Here is a 21,462-nt window from a genome sequence, read left to right on the forward strand (position 1 = left end):
ATTTTTAATAACTTTCTAAAATAAAATATTAGTATTACTCATTTATTCTAACAACTCTAAATCATATCAATTTTGTTTATTATTTTTTTTATTTTTGAAAAATGGGTTAAACGGGTCATGTTCAGGGCGACCCGTATTTATTTGTGTGCGGGTTAGGGGTGAAGTTTTTGACACGAATAATAATATGAGCCAGGCTCAGGTTGCACATTTCAACCCGTCAACCCGACACGATTGGCACACCTAAAATCACCCTCCAACATACTAGGAATTTGAAAAAAAAAACAAGTAAATAAATAAAATAAGCGTGGTTACCGTCTTTTTTGGGAAAACATATTTGTCTAGAGCAACACTGTTAGCCGTTTGCTCCAAACCTAGGATAGAATACCCCTCATGTTTCTTCTTCTCCAAGAAACCTTTAACATTGCTTACTGGTACCTCTATTATGGGGACCCACTTCTCTGCAGTCACACTGACAGAAAGTAGCATTTATTACTTAAGCATCAACTACTGAATGAAATAAAGTTTCAAATTACTTAATTCACAAACAAACCTGATAAGTTGAAATTGCTTATCTTGTAAAATGTTTACGTTGTCAACCGCTAAACTTGCTGCTTTAAAAACCTACAAGTAACATACGCCTATTGATCAAAATCTCAGAACTGGTCAAATCTACTATTGTGTGTATGCTTAAGATGTACGGAAGTAAGTTTTGGAAATGATCAAGTGATAATAATCAGTCAAAATATCAATTGTTATAAAATCCTCTGTTTTGGTAATGTTTAATTACTTAAAAAATATTAAATGAAATTAGCAAAACTATTTTTTTGACAGCAAGAAATGATAAATAACTATACAATTATAATTATATATATACATATACTAGGGGAGGGTTCTACGCAGTGTTTTGCAAGAATAAAATATATTATTCATTTTTCAAGTTTTTAATTTTTAAAATTTAATGTTATTGTCTCTTTTAGCACTGTAAAAAATACATAAATAAATTTGTTTATTTATACACATGAACAGATAATGTGTAGGTGTATTTCCTATGCATGTGGTAAACATTTAAAAGTGAAAAAAAAAATATATATATATATATATATGAACAAATTAGTTTAATGGTTTTTTTATACATATAACATACACGTTTGTATTTAAGAAGTAAAAGTTGTGTAAAAATATGAACCAGTGATAGAAAAAATTAAACAATTTAAGTTTGTTCTTGCATAATGTCCGGTATTGTGTGCGCGTTTTATAGAATCTGAGCCAGCATGTATGTAAGTGTGTATATGTATGTATCTATGTATCAATGTATGTATAAATATACCTCACATGTGCGCGCCAGTCCGGCAAGGTTAGGCACACGATCAACTAATGAAGCTACCAGAATGATTTGCTGTCGGCCCGCTTTAAGTTTTCCCATTGCAATATTTCTCGTTCTCAGTGATTGATCAAGAAGCCCGTCCTCTTTCTCGACATCTAAACTCGATAATCGATAAATTAAATTTAACATAACTTATTTATTTAAATGTCTACCAATAAATAACTAGATTTAAAACATACCCAACAGAGTATTATACGCATCATTGAAGTTTAAGGAGCTGGAATGTGAATCTTGTTTCTCGTGATTGGAAACAATAACTTTTTTCTGGAAATCCAAAGACAAATCATTTTGTATATTTGCAGTCATTTCCTCTTTGAGTTGACCATTTGACTTGGGATTTAGAATATGAATCTGCTCGCGTTTAAGTTGTGCTGCATCTTTAGCCATTAAAAATCTGAGGTCTTTTCTCACATCCTGCAAGCCAACTGATTAATAAGAAAAAACAAAATGTAATCCTAAAAATATAAAATCCAAAACTTACATTTAGAAAGTCGATCACTCGTTCTAAGAGTGATACGTGAGCACATTCAAATTCATTGTCCTGTAAATCAAAATTAACTCATATATTAAAGTTTATAAATTTATGAAAATCGAGAATTTTGTATAACACTACATCAACTCGGTTACTGAAAATTCCAGCTGGCGTTATGGATTTGTTTGGATCAAAAGCATCAAGATGAACTTCCATTGATAGACGCAACCTGCAACATAAATCAAACATCATCATTAAAGCACGAGAAGTAAAAAACATTTTTCAAATTATATTAGTAATATTTTTTAAATAGAGATATATTACCGCGCACAGTCAGAGTTGACTTCTAAAAATGATTTCAATTCCATAAAACACCTTTTCTCCAAGTAAAGTGTTTCATAGGCATCAGAATTAATAGTAGGAAACAATTTGGAAAGTACTTGGTATACTAATAACTGCATAACAAAAGTTGATGTAGCGTAAGATTATATATATATAATATATATATATATATGTAATTAACTAATTATTCCCATTTAATAATTATAATCATTAAAACCTGGGTAAAACCGCGTAAACTATGGTGATGTGATGTCAGCAGAGGGATGATAGGTGGAAGCAATTCATCCAAATGTCTTGATTGGGTGTCTTTAGATGCATGTAAAATAACATTTGCTGCTATAAACACATACGATGAGAGAGCCTGCAACCAGTGAAATAGTTTAAATGATTGTTCAAAATGAAACTTAACAAATTTTTAATAGTAATAATAATGATAAATCACAATACTTGTAACTTGCCTGAGTTCTCATATCGTATTTCCGAACCATTGGAACTAACTCTTCACCAACCTGCAAGAAGTTTGTTTTTTGGATAAAACATAATATATATATATCAGTTAAAAAACTTTTTTTACCAGTGAGGGAAACTTCAGATATACATAAATTGCAAATGTCTCCATGTACTGTCTAACACTGGGCATATTGTTTCTCTACATAAAGATGCATAAAAGTACAACTTTTTAGCATACATACTTATTTCAAAAAATCTAAATATAAATATAATTCAAATATTATTATATCATTGTCTACTTACATAAAGGGCTGTATGCAAGTGATCCATAACTTGGGATATTATTTCTTCATCAACAAATCGAGATAATATACAAATCATTTGCCATGCACGAACCTTCCGCCTATGAGTCTGTCAGATATAAAATCAAGAAAAGAAATTAAATAACATACAAATCATCGTTTGTCAATGATAGCATTAAAAAAAGACTAAACTAACCGCACTGTACTTTTTATATAACTCCTTTGCAAGATCAGTATCACTCACCTGCATTTTAAATCATCAGACTAAGATAACTACAGTAATAAAAACAATATAAATCACATATACAAAAACTATAATCAAACATTATTATCATTAATTTAACCAGCATTACCACAGAATGTAAAAGCTCAAGCAGAAACAGTTTTCCAGATTGTAAAGAAGCATGACTGTTTTCAACTTCATTGTTCAAGTCTGCCAGCGTGTTGAACATAACTGCAACCGATACCCTTGCATATAGCTCAGTGTTGATGAATACCTAATTATAAACAAACATTAGATACAATTCAGCCATTTACAAAGTAAGAAATGATTTTCAAAACTCCACCTCAGTTAACTCTGGATCAGAACTTGCTGACAAGATTGATACTTCGGTTCTTGCATCATGGTTTTCAGTCACTTCAGCTTCAAAATCCTCATCAAAAGCAACTGAAGAAAAAAATCATAAAAAAATAATTACCATCTTAATTGAGAAAATAGTATTTTAAAAAATAAAGAAAACGACTATTTTAAAAAAGGATTAATTTCATATATACTCTTACAAACTTGAAACCTTTCATATACGCCCAGCCAAAACTATAAAATCATATATATCCAACTTTAATGATTTTTTTACTTAATGACCATTCTACCCACTTCCATTATACTTGTTTATTTGTTAATTTTTATTTAGATTTTGATCGACATCGACGATAAGCCCAGCAAGATGGGCATATATCAAATTTAAAAAATTAGAAAAGATGGGTAAAAAAATTCTAAGCTAAAAATAGGTAAATTAAAAAATTTGAAGTAAAAGAAGGGAGCATACATGAAAATTTTAAATTGCCTTTATTGAACTGGGTATATTTGATATTTTAACTACTTTGTAAGGACATATAATATTTTTAGTTTTGCTTGGGTATATGTAATATTTTCCAAGTTTATAGGGGTATATATAGAATCACCCCCTTTAAGGAATGAATATACCAGAACCATAGAGAGTTAACAGTTTCAACTCTTTCATGTAGTACTTTATTACACTCGGATGTGAAAGCCACAGCCCTGTTAAATGCAATGCTGCAAGACGTATGGTGCGGGGACTTTTTGTTCCTTCTTCTAGAAGTTTCTCAACAAACTGCAGAAACATGTTAATACGCATGTACATTTTATGTATCTATGTTATTACTTATTACAGTTTACATACCCATTTTAAAGGTCCTGAAGTGTTGTTAAACTCATGCATGTTCACATCACGAAACATTGAATTGTGTAAAACTGAAGATAAAAGTGCGGCAATAGGCGCAACCCTTCGTTTATTACAGCTGACGTGTAATAACCAAGAGGAACGAACCAAATGCCACATCATCTGCAATATATATAAAGATGTGAATATCTTGATTTCATTTATAAACATAACTTTATGAAAATTGGAAAATGAAAATGTGATGACCTGGACATTAATGCTATTGCCTGAAGAAAGTGCAAAAATATCCAGTACCAATCTGACTGATCTTAGCATGGGCAAAACAGAACCTTCACCAGCATTTTCAAGGCTGTAATTAAATAGAAATTCAAGGGTTTAATGTTAAATAAAAAAGAAAATTATAGGCTTATAAACATTTTATAATATGGCCATTTACCTTAACTTTCTACAAAAAAAAAATCACACTTTTATCTATTTTAAACATTTTATAATATGACCATTTACCTCAGCTTTATTATTGCTTTTTTTTTCTTTCATTCTTTAACTGTTTTCTTAATTGTACAATGACATCTTTCACAGCTTTTTCAACAAATCATTGTGTACCTATTTTTTATATCATTTTTACTGTCATTTTTTGTTTTCTACATCAAGTCTCAATTGGACAGAGCAGCAAACATCGTTGGAAAATATGAAAAAAGAGAAGTAAAAAAGATGAGTTAAAGTTGGATGAAAATGAAAATATGAAAATTTTAATTTATAAGAAAATTAAGGGTAAAATAGTTATATTATGAATATACTTTTATTAAATAGACAAAATAGCAAAAGACGTCCTTTATGTTTGATCGTTTTTTTAATGGACATCCTTTAGCAAAAGAAATAGCAGAAAACATACTTCATGTTTCAAATTCCTTTCATGTTACGTCCTTTGACACTAACCCAGTTAATTTTTCTCGTTCAATCTGAACATGTGCAAGGCACATGAGGGTAGTATTGTAATTTTACACATTATTAAAATTAAAGATATTTTTGATAACTAAACTAAATTTAAAAATATAAAAACTCTCTCTTTCTTCTTAATCTCACTCCCTATCTCTCCCCGTCACTCTCTCTCACCCACTTTGAAGACCACCCAACCACCGTCTCCACCCTATTGTAATCTCCGGCCGTCGGTTGCTACCACCACCAGTCATCTCTTCCAAACAACCATCGGAATCTAGGGTTGGTTGATGAAACCGATGTCCCTAACAACCACGGAGGAAGCTCTATGAATATTCCGGTGGCATCCGTCGGTTGCTAACACCATCACTTATCTTTCCATTCTCTGCGACACCGATGTCGCTGTCATCATCTTCTCTGTCAAGGGAAGCTCTATGAATATTCTGGTGGCAACAGTAGCAGCAGGTTATTAATTTCATCAATCAACCCATCAACTTCTATCAACTCGACCGACTCAACAACTTTATGTTTTACTTACCTTGAATTGGTTCCGATTGATACCGGTAGAGCTTCGCCAGAGTTCGTGCGACGTTTTTTTCCGGCGGGCCCAACGGCGTAGGGATGGTGGTGGTAGTTCAGTTGTGGCTGTGATACTTGTGGTTTGATGGTTGCTAGGTTGTTTAATGATGGTGATGGGTGGTGGTAATGAATTGCAGAAAAGAAGAGAGAAACTGTGTGAAAGAAGGATGAGAGAGAGAGAGAGTGAGTATAGGACAGAAATATACAATTTTTTTTAATTGTTTTATTCATTTACTTTATTTATTAAATAATATGTCAAATTACAATACTACCCTCATGTGCCTTGCACATGTTCAGATTTAACGAGAAAAATTAACTGGGTTAGCGCCAAAGGACGTAAGTGAAAGAGATTTGAAACATGAAATATGTTTTCTGCCATTTCCTATTGCTAAAGGACGTCCACTGTAAAAACGATCAAACATAAAGGACGTCTTTTGCTATTTTGTCTATTAAATATGTTAGAATGAATATATATGGTGTTTTCATTATTTTTTTAAAGGAGATATATATGATAGTTAGAATATGATTTGGATATATACATATGATATTTGACTAATTTTGTAAGGATATATATGATATTCAGAATTTGGTTTAATTATATTTGATATTTGTCAAGTTTCTGGGGATATATATGAAATTATCCATAAAGAAACAAATCAAAGTCAGTCACTAACCTGTCGACTAAATCACTGAATATCCTTCTGACCACATCATCTGAAAATAAATATTCACAATTCTGTGTATAAACTCCTCTTTGAATAGCATTTCTCGGGACTGACAACAAGGATTCCAAGCACATCCACTGAACACATCATAAAAAATTAAACATGATAAGCATTTAAATACAAATGCTGAAAAAAAGTCAAAAATTTAATAGTGTGGATGTTTACCTTCCAGTCGATTAATATTGCCCTTCGTGCACGTGTCAAATATCCAGCTTCAATAAGATTATTAATGTTTTCCAGAAACATCTGAACAAAGTAATCTATATGAGGCTTGACTTCAGCTTCTGGTGCTGAATTTTTATAAGGTCTAGTTAAAAGAGATAATGCTAAAGAAGAATGCATTGACACGAGTGATTTTAGAATGTAATGTAATGCTTCGTATCCTCCTACGTAGATCTCTGCTTTAGTCTGCATAAAGACCAAATAAACTAGTAAATAAACACGAGAAGCGTCAGGTTGACCCAAAATACTTTTTGTCAGATGACTTTAATTTGTTGTAAATAGTTATCTCAAATATGATTACAAAATTAAATTGTTTCAATAATTGCTTATTTAATAAAATAAACAATTTATGCATTAAAAATACACTTCTGCGCCTTGAGCAGTATCTTGTTCAGCTATTTTTTTTATTATTTTATCCGCCTAACCGAATAAACGATAGAACACGAAATATTAAACAAACGGTGTTTTCTTGTTTGTGTTCGTTCCTTAAGAAAATGAATGTATTTGTGTTTGCTTATGTTGGTTTGTTTAATATTTAAAATGAACGCGCACGAACACAAGCATACATAGATGAACGGATATGAACAAATCAAATTGAACGAACCCCAATTAAAAGTAAACATGTACATTAATCTGTTGGGCCTATAAATTACAAAAACTAGACAAAACTGTATTGGCTGATATCTTAATTTCATGAAACTAGACTAAACTGTAATGTCCTAAAACATTAAAATTAATACATAAACGAACGTAAACGAACAAAGTTAAATAAGTAAACTGGACTATAACATGAAAAATACCTCCGAGTTACTTGTTGGGCAAGACATAATCTTCCAGGAGAGTTGCCAAAGAACGTCTAGAGCAAGAGCCAAAGACGTGTGTTCTTTAAATTGGGCACAATATGAAGATATGGATGCAAGAGTCTTGACTGATATTATCTGTACACATAAAAGATGCAAAAATTTATCATTTACATTTAAATCCATTTAGAAAAAATGATATTACTAAAAAGAGCATACTGGAAATCATACAGCTTGTACTACAGCAGTAGTTTTAGAAGATGGCAACCGCCGTTGACTAAGGCCACCTAGTCTCCCTGTAACAGATGAAGGCAGGTTTATGTCCCCATTTTCCTCAGACCAGAAAACCGAACATGTTTGGTTGGTATATGAAGTCAGTTCCTCCTGCATAGGACTCATGTTAACAGTTGGGTTTTACCATTAGTGTCTAATGAAGCAAGTATAATAACCATGTCTACCAATATGAAGGTGAACGATTCAGTGAAGTTTATGATTACAGCGGATGTATCCATAAAACTCGTGTTAACAACTTTTCTGTTACGCATTTCCTGAAGTTCTTGGATAATACTCAAAATGAGAATCATATATTTTACTGGTAACCAATTATCATTCATCTTGCAAAGGTCATTCCCATGCGTATGAATAAACTGCACAAACAGATAATATTTCCCTATTAATGTTAGATACTAATAATATTTTAAATATGATGCTCCGGAAAATACCTGCAATTGAGAATCTAATTGATGCTCTTCTTCTATCACAAGAAACAACGCGTTTGCCCATTTTTTTGCTTTAAGTTCCCACATTTCCAAATCTTCATCATCATAATTAACGATATCATTAATTGAGTGATTATGTTTTATAAAACTTATAGGAAATTCATTAAGCTTTTTCATGAGCTTAACACCAGTAACGCCATTAGACGATTGCTTTTCAAAACCTCGAAGCCATTCTTGTACTTTTTCTCTCAATAAACCTAAAAATGACGGTTTAAAGTAAATACAGAGAGAAATTGTAAACACAAATAACAAAGAGCATAACGTTAATAACTTAGTATACACTTACCACCATAATTAAGGAAGTCCGGAGGGAAAGATGAAATAAAGTGAAGAAGAGGCTCAAAAGGCACATCAGATGAAGACATCACTGAAACAGTAGCATCCAGAATCTTTCCACACACTGTAAGTAAAAGGATAAAAGAGTAAAATAGTGAATAAAAATTGCAACCTATATTAAATACAGATTAAATTATAAATGTTCAACCTTTAAGACGATAACCAGGATTAAAATGTTGTTTACTGCTCTCAATAATAAACCTGAAAACATCAAGTAATGCCGCCTTGTCATTGTAAGTACCATCTTCATCACATACTTCGTTCTTGCCAGCTGGTATTATTCCAGCAGCAGCCGCCACACATTCAGCAAGACACATCAGCCCAGCTCGACCAAAGGAGTAAGTTTTTACAAGAGAAGCAAGATTGCTCATAAATGGCATCTGTTCCCTAATTGATATAAATATGTTTTAAGGTCACAATACTTGGCTTAAATAAAACTATATATATGAATGATATGACATCACTATATAAAAAAGTACATTTGAACATAAATATATACCGTTCACTCAGGCATGCAGTATATTGCTGCATAAATATGCTAGCACCATCGATTGTTGTTGAAGAGTAGACTCCTTTAAGTCCTATATAAATAGTCACTAACATTTTTAATATAAAAGATATGAAAAAATCAAATGTAAAACATATAATAGAAAAAATATAAAGCAAACCGAATTCTTTGTGGTGAATAGGATCATTCAACCCTTGTATGAAAGGACCAAGTACAAAATTTCTTGGAACAAACTTTGCATAGTTTCCATGATTATTCCACTCGATCCCGAAAACTGACTGCATGATTAAACCACGCACTGCATATATAATAAATGAACATGTGAGAAACATGTGTATAGTTCCTAAGTACACAAATAAACTGTTATAATTTAGAGTAAACCAATTCTTTGACTAATATATATTACAGATGGCCATTTTGACCCCTTTATATACAGATTGATTTATGGTTTATTTGGGTAATTTTTTGTCTGTAACGGGTCAAATGGGCTATTATACTATATCTGAAAGTATATATTGCATGCCTTGAGGATTATCATGGCAAAGACCTCGTTGCCACAACACAGCTAACCAATCAAACAATTCTTCTAATGTTTCCATTGGATCGAAATGAATAATTTCATCAACAGGCTTTATGGGATTATCAGAAGATGTGTGAAGCAACAAATTCATCTGCATAAAATTCAAAGCTTTAAGTTTAACTAAGAGAAATAAAAACGTTTTGCAATTGCGACATGGAACTTTCAGTATCTATAAAGCTGTTCAAACCTGATAGTTCCATGCAGCCTCAACAAGATGAGTGCCATATTCTTCAAGCATTTCATACAAAAGAAAAAACGCACCCCATTTCCGTTGACTTATCGAGTCAGAATCGACAGACTCGCATAAACTCTCTATACCAAGGGTTTTGGCTTCTTTGTTAGCCCACCGTTCCCTTTTGGTCAAACCATGAGGGTTTGACTTTGTCGCATTGGATATTGTCTCCAAAGAACTAGATTCTTGCTTCGGCTCACAGGTAATAGCTGTGCTCTTCAATATATGTAATGATTGTTTTCTCACTATATGTTCTTTGTCAACCTAATAAGAACAAGAATAGAAGCATAAAAGAAATCTGTAAGTACTTGTATTTAAAGTTTTGCCATTTCAAACCATTTACTTATGAATGAGTCGATTAGAGTAACGTTATATTTCCAATAAAAGTTGCCCAAAATGTATTTTCAATTCGTAAAATTTTCTAAATTATTTGATTAAAAAAATTGTTTATTACTGAAACATGTCAACTGTAATCCAAGATCAACGATCAATCAATGTAGTTTAAAAAAGACTTGGTTTTGGAATCCAAAAAGGAGCTAGTGGCGCAGCCTGTTTCCTGTTTGCCTTCTATGTCGATGTAAAAGAAATATTGTTCTATATATTAAAGATTTGATGTCATATTTTTTAAATTCTTGGATTAAATTGGATATCTTTGTCTACTTCTGAAATCTTGGATGTAATGATGATAGTATTTTAGACTTTAACTTGAATATTCACGTTTACTTTTAACTGGTATTCGTTTATGTTCATTTGCGTTGGTGAACCATTCGTATAGAATATCAACAAACAAACCGAACGCGCTCATTTTCTTAGCAAACGAACATGAACAAGAAAACTTGATAGTTTAATTGTTCAGGTTTGTATGTTCGGTTAAAGTTAAACAAAATGAACACGAACAAACTCCATTCATGCAGTTCATTAACCGGCCTAGGAAAAGTGCTTAGAGTCAACCCATAATAACAGATCACCCAATTTAGCCCACTAACTTGCAGCATTAGTCCTTAATAACTTAAATCTTAATTAAAATAAAATAACCAAAGACATATACCAAGCCTTTCTTCATCTCATCCCAAAACTCCTTCTCGGCCCTTAAGTCATATGTTACATCCCTGCTCACAGAGGAATAAGATATATACAATGAGAGTATAGTGTAAGCATCTCTTCTCTCTGAAGCCCCCATTAAAAACAAACTCTTGCAGCATATCCAAATCTTATCAAAGAAACTATTTCTGAAAAGAAACATTACTATGCATATTCAATTGTTGTTTATACAAATAATAGCTTGTAGATCAAATCATCTTATAATACAAAATAGTATGAATAATAATAATACCGGAATAAGATAAGTCTCCCCCCCCCCGAACCGAGATCTGAAACGCACTATAAACGCTTTCAAAAAGCCGAGGAAGAAAAATAGTGATGGCACAAGACCGATGTTCCGGGCTGTGTGAAAGCATTTGCAAAGTCACATTACAAATATCAGAAATCAAGTTTCCTGTAAACGCATGCAAATCGTATCCATTCGCCAAAACTGGTCCGCTGGTACTTTCCAAGTCATGTTTACCTTTTACAGAAGCATCTAAAATAGATGCTAATATATGGCACGCCATGAACAAAGGAAACGAGCCAAATGTGGTCAACGCAGGAATCTGAGGTTGTTTGTTTTCATGTGTTCCCATAGTTAAAGCAACCGACTTGATAAAATACGGAACCATTGTTTCTTCAACAGCTGTCCAAGCATTTGTTTCCATCACAACATCCAAGAAAGAAGCCATAGCCTAAATAAATAATTAAATGAGTATAGCTTTACTTAGAGGTGATAACTTTGACTTACAAAGTGGGTTATGTTTTATCAAAATATAAGCTTACGTTATCAGCTATCTCACGATTATGATTGTGTGTCATCTTCATCAATGGAATCAAGACTCTGGAAACAAAATCCTGTAAATCTTGAAAATGAAGCCCTGCAGATAAGTTGATTTAAAGGTACAGAATGATTGCAGAAAACCTAAGTTTAGAATAATAGAATTTGGGTTTACCTGGTTTCTTCAAAAGATGAGAGAGTGCAGCCACATAAGATGAAATAAAATTAGACTGCTCATCATCCAAGCAGCTTTCTTCTTCAGCTCCAGTTGTAAGTTGCTGCCGAGAAAATGAAATGAATTGGTTTATAATAAAAAAAAAATAGAGAAAAAGAAGGAAAGGAAGATTACCTGTGAGAGAAAAGGAAGGAGGAGAGAGAACAAGGAAGAGGGATTGGAAGAAGCTAAGATGCAATCTAAGGTCGCCGGAATGGCCGACGGAGGGATTCGCCGGAAACTAGATATCAGCAACGACGAGGAGGAGCTCGTGTAATCCGTCATTTTCTTTTCTTCCTCCTTCTCGGGATTTCAACTGTCACCTATTAAAATTATCAGCCAACGGCTTCGTGTTTGTTTTCTGCAAGGAAAAGGAAAACAAGGGTTTACATGAGGGTTTGCCCTACCCACTAACCTCACACCACCCCCTACACACCATCCTTTCTCACATCCTCTCTCTTCTGCTTTCTTTTCTCCCCTTAAAAGGGAGAGACGTTGGGCGCTCAACGCCATCAAGTGGCGCCCTTAATGGTGGGGCGCGGTCCGCTCATCAACCCAACGGTCGGCGTGGATAGAAGGTTTTTGGTCTGGCTATAAAAAATATTCAAAAAATATTTATATATAGACAGAATTACAGAAATTGTTCTTTATGTTTGTAGCAAATTTCACTCACTATCATTTATCTTTAAAATTGATATGTATTATCCTTTACGTTTACAAAGGCTGGTAACATTTTCTTTCCCTCCACATTCTAAAACCACCCATAATATAGATGTCATTCAAAAGTTGGATGGAGAACTATGTACGAAAAGCAAAAGAGGCCGGAATCGCCGAACCTTACCCCGAGGATAACATGAGTGATGGATATTATGAAGCATACTTCGACCAAGATGTGGAACATGACTTGACCAAGCCGGTATACTATCCCGGAAGCAGACATTATCCAATCAATGTTCCCGATAGTCCACCAAAACAAGGAAATGAGCCACCAAGACACTCAAGCTACCACCCATCAACAATACCTATATACCACCCCTCAGAAGTACCGACGTACCACCCCTCGGAGATCCCCACATACCAACCATCACCAATGCCGCAGTACTACCCAACCGGATACCTACCAAATCCACACCCGTCATATGCCTTCCTCTCAAACCGACCAATAAAGGAAGAACCAAGATCCCCATCCTCCGACTGGATGCAGTGCCACTTTGATCAACGAAGGTGGCATACCGGAAGCTCCACTCTTAATGAAGTCAACTCTCAACCCAACAATGGCGAAGGGCCGTCCCGCAAGCCCAAGATGAGGGTAATGATGTCCTACGAAAGTTTCAAAATGCCCCCAATGATCAACGAAACTACCCAACATATGGAGGAGGAAGAACCTGAAGAGGAGGAAGAACCTATGGAAGAAGAGGAACCAGAAGAGGAGGAGGACCCCGAAGAAGAGGAGGATCCTGAGGAAGAATTTGAACAGGGAGAATTTGAACAGGAAAAAGAGCATCCCAATAACCCCAATGAGATATCAACATCAATGGATGGATCACTCACTTCCCAAAACCCGAGCTACGGTTCTGTTGACCCATATGTCCAATATCTCGAAGCTCTCAAGAATCAAGCTTCATCAAGCTTCCCACCATTCCAAGGAGAAATTACCTCGATTCAAGAGCAAGCTGATGAGATCCGAGAACAAAACCAAGCTGCTAAAGCTTTCTTCTACCTTTCTTCCGACATGACCGACGTTCCGTATCCAGAACCAAGGAATCACTACGAGATGGTGACATTGGGTTACCGCGACCCACCTCCACAATATGGATACCCCAACAAGGTCCCACAGTCATATGAAGAGCACTTGGACCGCGCTCTGCATGAAACAGATGATTGGAGGAAGAAGGTGGCCGATGAAGGAAAGAAAAAGAAGAAGATGGGAGAAAAGCTCCTTCACAAGTGTAACAAGCTAACAAAAGTGGTGAAAAAGTTCTTAAAGGACTAAAGCAGTTTGGATGAAGAATGTGAAGGAGAAGTGTGTGTGTGTAATATAATCTTGTATGTTATGTGAATTATGTGTGTAACAAGAACGTTGAAACGTTCTTAAAAATAAAGATATCAATATATATATATTGTTGGAACGATATATATATACGCGTATGTATTGTGAAATAAATATATATATATCCTTGAGATATTTATACGAATGTATAATAAAATTACATGTTTAATAAAAGAGAAGCGTTGTTTAAATTTCAGATATAAAAAGATATTAAAAGATAATGTCTGAACAAAGTAACAACATCGAGAAAATTCAAAAAGAAAAAGAAATAAAAGAAAAGGGGAAAGGCCCCGAGAAAGAAGATGAACCTATCCCCGATAAATATAAAACTCAAATCCAAAAGATGATTAGGGATGCGATTAGAGAAAAGTCCATGGCTAGGTCTCAATCGAAAAATTCAAAACATTCTCATTCTGTTAATCCTTCCCGAAAATCCGAAAGATCCCGTCCGAACCCATCTCGTGTCGAAGAGAGTGTTCATGAGTCTAACGCTGATGGAGAAGTTAGGCAAAAATTTAAGAAAATGAAGATTAGTGGGTGTTCGTTTAAGGATTTCAAATACGATGGACCGAAAGAATTCCATGGTGATAAAGGAGCCATCACAACCGTGAGGTGGCTTGAGGAGATGGAAACAATTGTAATCACAAGCAAGTGTACGGACGAAGAAAAGATTCAATATTCTGCCCTTATGTTCAAGGGTGAAGCACTTGAGTGGTGGAATACCATGATAATGAGTAAAGGGAGAGAGGTGATGTATAATCTGTCTTGGGATGAGTTCAAGACTATGTTGATGGGAAAGTTTTGTCCCATGCATGAAACCGACCAAATCCAAACTAAATTTCTAAATCTTAAGGTCGTGGGGACGAACCTTTGTGAATACAACACCAAGTTTCATGAATACTGTCGTCTGGTTCCCCAGCTAGTGAATCCGGAATCCAGCAAGGTTACCCGATACATTTGGGGACTTCCGCGGGAAATCCGCGATATGGTAAGGTCTCACTTACCTCTAACCGCTGACTCCGCGATGGAGTTAGCTGGTTATATGATGGGCGGAATGATCCGCAACAAGGAAGAAGATAAGAAGGTTACACCAACAACTACCCAAGAGAGATCTGGAGGAAGCACCAACTTCAAAGGCAAAGGCGTAAACCAACACCAAAGTCGATTCAATCCTAACGCCACGCCATGCAAGACCTGCAGGAGGTATCACAAAGGTCAATACAACCTCGCTACGCCTCCTAAAGTCTGTGAATCATGTAACCGTACGGGTCATGCGACTGCTGATTGCTGGAAACAGAAGATGACGTGCTATAATTGTAAGGAGATGGGGCACTTGAGTTTTGAATGCCCAAAGAACAAACCCGCGACTGGTGGTGCGGGTGGAAGTGGCAAAGACAAGAAGGGAAATGCATGAGTCTTTGTACTGGATACAAAGAAAGCCGCTGACATGCTGGAAACCATTACCGGTACGTTTCTAGTCAACGACACATATGCTAGAGTTTTATTTGATTCGGGTGCCAATTTAAGTTTTATAGATTATAGCTTTTGTAGTCTATTAAACGAACCTTTAACAAAGTTAGATAAAACTCTAAGCATTGAGACTGCTAGTGGCGAAATCGTTAAGATCTCCGAAGCCCTTGAAAACGGAAAAATTCATTTAGCTGGTTATATCCTGCCTATCCAACTCTTACCAATGGAACTTGCTGGTTTTGATATTTTACTTGGTATGGATTGGTTATCCAATAACCATGCACGTATCATCTGCAATAGCAAAACCGTTGAACCTCAAGCCCCCGATAAACGAACGATTCGAATAAAAGGGGATAAAGACGCTGGCCAGGTTAGCATAATTTCCATGATTAGGGCTAACAAATGATTAAATCAAGGATGCTTAGCATTCATGGCCTACGTCACTGAAGAGTCAAAGCCAAAGGAGATAAAGGATGTACCTATATTCTCTGACTTTTCTGATGTCTTTCCTGATGAACTGTAACACCCCGTAACCGCAGCGGAAACGTAAACGGGATGCAACAGACACCTCTGATATCAACCACATTGTTTATAAAGAAAACTGAATACATTAATATACTTCAAATTACATTATCTCGTATTTCATTACCGTCTAGGTGATACACACATCATACAATACGATACATAATTCTATTTATTATAATGTATCCTAACATCCCGCACGCAAATCTTACACACATCAAGCACTTAGCACGTAAGCAATCACTTCATCTTAATTGTACCTGAAAAGCATGTGAGAAAACGGGTCAACTACGAATAGTTGGTGAGTTTCACAATTTGAGTAAACCATGATAAATCCATATCATAATATAATATTATCGATGTAATTATGCTGAGCCCACAAGTGAAACCTCCGCTAACCCAGTACTGTATCCGTTCCGGGGGCAATGTTAACCCAGAAACACTTCTAGGGACATCTGGGGACACTGTTAACCCAGTACAGTACCCATTCCGGGGGCAATGTTAACCCAGAAACACTTCTAGGGACATCTGGGGACACTGTTAACCCAGTACTGCACCCATTCCGTACGATTCCTGTACAATCAAATATTTATAAATACACGCAAATCCATGCGTTCAGTATGTACTTAAACATTTCAATAGTAACATGCTTTCCGCCCCGGGAAAATATTTAAAAACAATTCAGAAAAAGGGGCTCGTGAAACTCACCTTAGCACATGCAAGCAGGTAACAACAATCATTATCAGTTAACACGTCCAATCTGTAATATGATCCCTACGATCGTTATTATACAATTATTGTTTATATAATCTTTAACCGTGTTAACCGGTACATCTGGGGACACTGTTAACCCAGAATTGTACCCGTTCCGGGGGCAATGTTAACCCAGAACACTTCTCCGGACTCAGATTGTGACATCGTTTAGAGTTCACTAGTCAAAATTACTATTAGTCGCTTTTCCCGTTTTGCGTGCCTAGCACGGTTATCCGTTTTTACGTTTCAAAAATGAGTTTGGTCACACGCGACCCGAAAATAGTGGTTGACTGATAATTTAATTAAAGTTGTGAAATTAGAGCTCGGTTTAGACGCCCCGATTGGCCGCGGGACCCGTTTCCGTCTTTGGTGCACCGGAAACTGTTAAATCGTTTAAAATTACCCAAATCATCCGAATTATTTTCGAATGATTTATTTTTACTTGTTTAACTCAGTTATATGAAAATAGTTCATTTTTAGGGTTTTTATACACCAGTCAGTTCGTCTACCCGAACTTTGCTGGTTTACCGCGTTTTATATTATAAAAGTTCACTTTTATTCCAAATAAATATCCGTTCATCCTCGGATCTTGAGATTTTGCACAAATAACATTTTGACAGTGGGGAAATTTATAAAAATATTTCCAGAATTAATTTTTATATTTAAAATTTATTTATTTATTTTTAAACACCATTTAAACACTAAATATGTCGTAAATACCAAACGAACTTAGAAAAATCCCAAATTTTTCCTGGATGTCCCCTGCCATCCACATAGTCCTCTGTAATTTTTCCAGAACCAAAATCTCTTTTTACATGCCATTTTCACTAAAACCGAGCTAGAAAACCCTAGAACTCGTTTAACCGAAAAGCCTACTTAAACTTCTCCAACTGACCTAAAATTTTGTGTGTGACTTATACATGGTATAAAAAGCTTATCTGAAATTTTCCAGAATTTTTCATGATATTTAACTATTTTTCACCATTTTTAGCCAAAACCGAGCATTAAATTCACCAAATATTCATCCTTTGTCCAAAAATTACCAAAAATTCACAGAACTCATATTTTCATGTATTTAACACCTCTGTAAAATTTCATGACCTAACTCTAAACCATCAACAATCTGTCCAAAAAACTCATAACCGAACATAAACCGAATATACCTTTCGTTTTCCGCCACTACAAACTACAAACTCGTCTTTCCGCCTTATCTACCACTACATACAGAACCTACAACCAACATACCACAATACCAAGCAAGTTACACTCACGATCAAGCCTCTTACACTATAGTTTCGGTTATTGTTTCAAAACCAAAGTTTAAACCGTAAAAATTCGTTTTTGGTTCGTTTAACTCCTTTCTTGGACCAAGATCCCTTGTATAACCCTTATACATCACTTGATCATGCAAGAATCGGTTTTCATCTTTGAAACCTCATTTTCTTGCAAATAAACTCAAGAAACGAAGATGGAAACGTAAATAACTCGATTCTTTACCTCGGTTTTCTTGCTAAAATCTCGGTTTTTAGGATCTTGATGTGGAGAGGATTGAAGATCATGGATATGTTTGTTGTAAAAAAAAGAAATGAAGGAAGGGTATAAACCCCTTATGTCCGATCGGCATTCAAAGGGGGGTGGGGTGGGACCCACCTCTCCATTCTTAGCCACATGTTTGGATATTCGCAATCCGGATAATGTTTTGGATAATCTGGTTCAGTTCGTTTTTCGGTTAAATGTTTAATTCGGCTTGAAACGAGGCTAAAACAGTCGTTTTCGGTTTAAAATGAAATTTATATAAAACCACTTTAAAAACTTTAAAAAACTTAAACCATGGCATTTATTATCTTAGAACATCATATTATTAATAATCGCGATCTTTTTCGGCTTGATCGATCGTCTCTTGCTCGGTTTGGTATTAAAGGTTTCGTTTAACGTACCGACGTACCATTAAATCGAAATTCTTTTTCTGTGCCGTACTTTACTTATCCCGAAGCATTAATGCTTCGTAAAATCACTAAATATTATAAATATCGTCTATAATTGAACCCTCGATTCGTTCGGGTTTCAATAATTATCGATCGATTAATCGCATATTCAATACGATGAATTATATATTCACGTACAATCAATACAGTGAACCCTGTATTCTCGTATAATTACTATGGTAATTCATGTACCCGACATTAAATATGACGTAACTATTGTCTACCGGTTAGGGTATACCTGGTTTAGTCGGAATCGTTACATTCTCCCCCAGTTAAGAAATTTCGTCCTCGAAATTTTACACGCCCACTACCCCCTTCCGAGAGAATGGTGGGGGTTTTTCCTTCAGAATTCACCCTCGCGTTACCAGGTATAATCTGGTCCTCGCTGTGAATTCCACTTAATCTTAATCAATAAAGCTTGGTATGTCCAAACTGTTTAGTTTTCCGACTACTATCTCTACGGAATTATTTATCATATAAAGCATGTCTTCTATGAGTACCTCCATTACTGGTACTTTCGTTGCCTCATCGCTTAGGTACTTTTCAATCCGTATACATGGCAAAACGTCATGTATAGTACTTAGCCCCTAGAGTACTTTAATAGATAAACTAAATGACCAATCATGGAGATAGTCTCATGAGGTCCAATATATTAAGGAGCTATTTTCGGTTTTGCCAAACCTTATATCACCTCTCTAAGGTGATGCCTTAAAAATACCTTGTCGCCTCTTTCCAACGACAATGGTTTCCTTTGAATGTTGGCATAAATCCTTTGCCAATCTCGCGCCGCTTTCAACTTATCTTAAATATTATAAATCCGATTGGTTGTTTCACGAATCAATTTGAAAGAAATGGCTTGGTTGACGCCCATTTTCAATTTAACAATTTGGTGATAATTACTTCACCCATAGAAAGCTTCAAGCTCTCGATGCTTCCTTCCCCGCCTTCCAATAATGGAAGTAGGATGACTATTTCGATCTGAGATAATTGAAAATGGTACTCCACGACGAGATACCGTTTCACCATCATGAACTTGGGCGAGAGTTCATTGTGATAATCGTCATGGATTGGGATGAAATGCGAGGATTGGTTAATCGATCCGCGATTACCCAATTTACATCATGCCTTTGATATATCTTGGGAATTTGCGTCCCGAAATTCATTGTAATTTATTCCCACTATCGTTGGCGAATTTTTTTGTCGTTGTGGCGTTCCCTAGGGTTTTCGGTGTGCAGCCTTTTCTCTTGTATAACTCAAATATTCGCCAACATACGTAACCATATCTTTCTCCAAACTCGGCCATTAATAAAATCCTTTCAGATATTCGTATCATCAATAGTCTATTCCGATCCCGGATGTATGGAATATTTCGATCTATGCGCTTCGTCCATGATTAATTCACGAAGGTCATGGAGGGTCGGGATCCAAACCCGATTTTTCCTACTCAAGGCATCGGCTACGACGTTAGCCTTGCCGGGGTGATAACGGATGTCACAGTCATAATCGTTTAACAACTCGACCCATCTTCGTTGCCTCATATTCAGTTCTTTCTGATCGAATATGTGCTGCAAACTTTTATGATCGGTGAAGATGGTGCACTTCGTACCGTAGAGATAATGTCTCCAGATTTTAGGTGCGAAGATAACCGCTCCCAGTTCTAAGTCATGAGTAGTGTAATTTTTCTCGTGTACTTTTAACTGCCGGGAAGCATAGGCTATAACCTTATTATTCTGCAACAACACGCATCCTAACCCTCTACGCGATGCGTCACAATACGCGACAAGACCACCGTCTCCATCGGGGAGACTTAAAATCGGCGCTTGGCGCAATTTTTGCTTTAACGTTTGAAACGCCGTTTCCTGCTCTTCTCCCCATTCATACTTTCGATCCTCTTGAGTCAGGAGAGTTAAAGGTTGGGCGATGCTGGAAAAGTTTTCTATAAATCGACGATAATATCCAGCTAAGCCTAAGAATTGGCGAATTTCCTTTGGCGATTTAGGCGCTTGCCAATTCTTAATTGCTTCGACCTTACTCGGATCAACGTGTATTCCTTGGTGGTTTACAGCGTGACCGAGGAATTGCACTTCTTGTAACCAGAAGTTACACTTGGAGAATTTTGCATACAACTCCTCCTGATTCAGAAGCTCTAAAATTATTCTTAAGTGTTGCTCGTGCTCTTCTTTACTTTTCGAGTAAATAAGAATATCGTCAATAAACACGATGACGAATTTGTCGAGGTAGGGTTTACAGACTCGATTCATGAGGTCCATGAACACTGCCGGCGCATTTGTTAGCCCGAAAGGCATAACTAAGAACTCATAATGGCCTTAGCGAGTCCGAAACGCTGTTGTTGCAACGTCCTCCTCTTGGATTTTTCATTTGGTGATAACCATATCTAAGATCAATTTTCTGAAAAAATAAATCGCCCCTTACAGTTGGTTAAACAGATCATTTACTTCGAAGAAGTGAATACCTATTCCTGATCGTCACTTTATTCAATTCTCCCTAATCAATACATATCCTAACACTTCCGTAC

General features: G+C 35.6%; 2 protein-coding genes across 2 annotated transcripts; both read right to left on the reverse strand.

Annotated features, from left to right (window-relative positions):
* Window positions 1-246: 246 nt before the first annotated feature.
* LOC143576397 (uncharacterized) lies at window positions 247-11,318 on the reverse strand. Its single transcript, XM_077060498.1, is given in 30 exon segments — window positions 247-261; window positions 313-469; window positions 551-621; window positions 1,328-1,484; window positions 1,569-1,798; window positions 1,866-1,925; window positions 1,998-2,085; window positions 2,181-2,311; window positions 2,416-2,559; window positions 2,657-2,707; window positions 2,773-2,847; window positions 2,952-3,059; window positions 3,147-3,194; window positions 3,304-3,447; window positions 3,517-3,617; window positions 4,155-4,302; window positions 4,372-4,533; window positions 4,618-4,720; window positions 6,561-6,688; window positions 6,777-7,019; window positions 7,634-7,771; window positions 7,865-8,017; window positions 8,092-8,280; window positions 8,356-8,609; window positions 8,699-9,135; window positions 9,248-9,329; window positions 9,417-9,648; window positions 9,754-9,927; window positions 10,024-10,332; window positions 11,117-11,318. Coding segments are annotated over 30 exon segments (4,527 nt in total). The 5' UTR covers window positions 11,312-11,318.
* Window positions 11,319-11,357: 39 nt separating this feature from the next.
* Window positions 11,358-12,431, reverse strand: LOC143576398 (uncharacterized). Its single transcript, XM_077060499.1, has 4 exons — window positions 12,282-12,431; window positions 12,108-12,210; window positions 11,938-12,032; window positions 11,358-11,846 (listed from the first exon to the last, which is right to left on the reverse strand). The coding sequence occupies exons 1-4, from the start codon at window positions 12,429-12,431 to the stop codon at window positions 11,358-11,360; spliced, it is 837 nt and encodes a 278-aa protein (XP_076916614.1).
* Between the last annotated feature and the right edge of the window lie 9,031 nt (window positions 12,432-21,462).

This window comes from Bidens hawaiensis, unplaced genomic scaffold (assembly GCF_021521415.1).
Source record: "Bidens hawaiensis isolate Kalapana, Puna unplaced genomic scaffold, B.hawaiensis_p1.1 tig00028092_1, whole genome shotgun sequence".
Lineage (NCBI taxonomy): Eukaryota > Viridiplantae > Streptophyta > Magnoliopsida > Asterales > Asteraceae > Bidens > Bidens hawaiensis.

Bases quoted from the DNA above. Each gene is read 5' to 3' on its own strand.
- LOC143576398 (XM_077060499.1), bottom strand. From the start codon at position 12,431: ATGACGGATTACACGAGCTCCTCCTCGTCGTTGCTGATATCTAGTTTC. The intron at 12,211-12,281 runs GTAATCTTCCTT...TTTTCTCGGCAG, and splicing joins TCCTTCCTTTTCTCTCACAG to CAACTTACAACTGGAGCTGA. The intron at 11,847-11,937 runs GTAAGCTTATAT...TTATTTATTTAG, and splicing joins ATCGTGAGATAGCTGATAAC to GCTATGGCTTCTTTCTTGGA.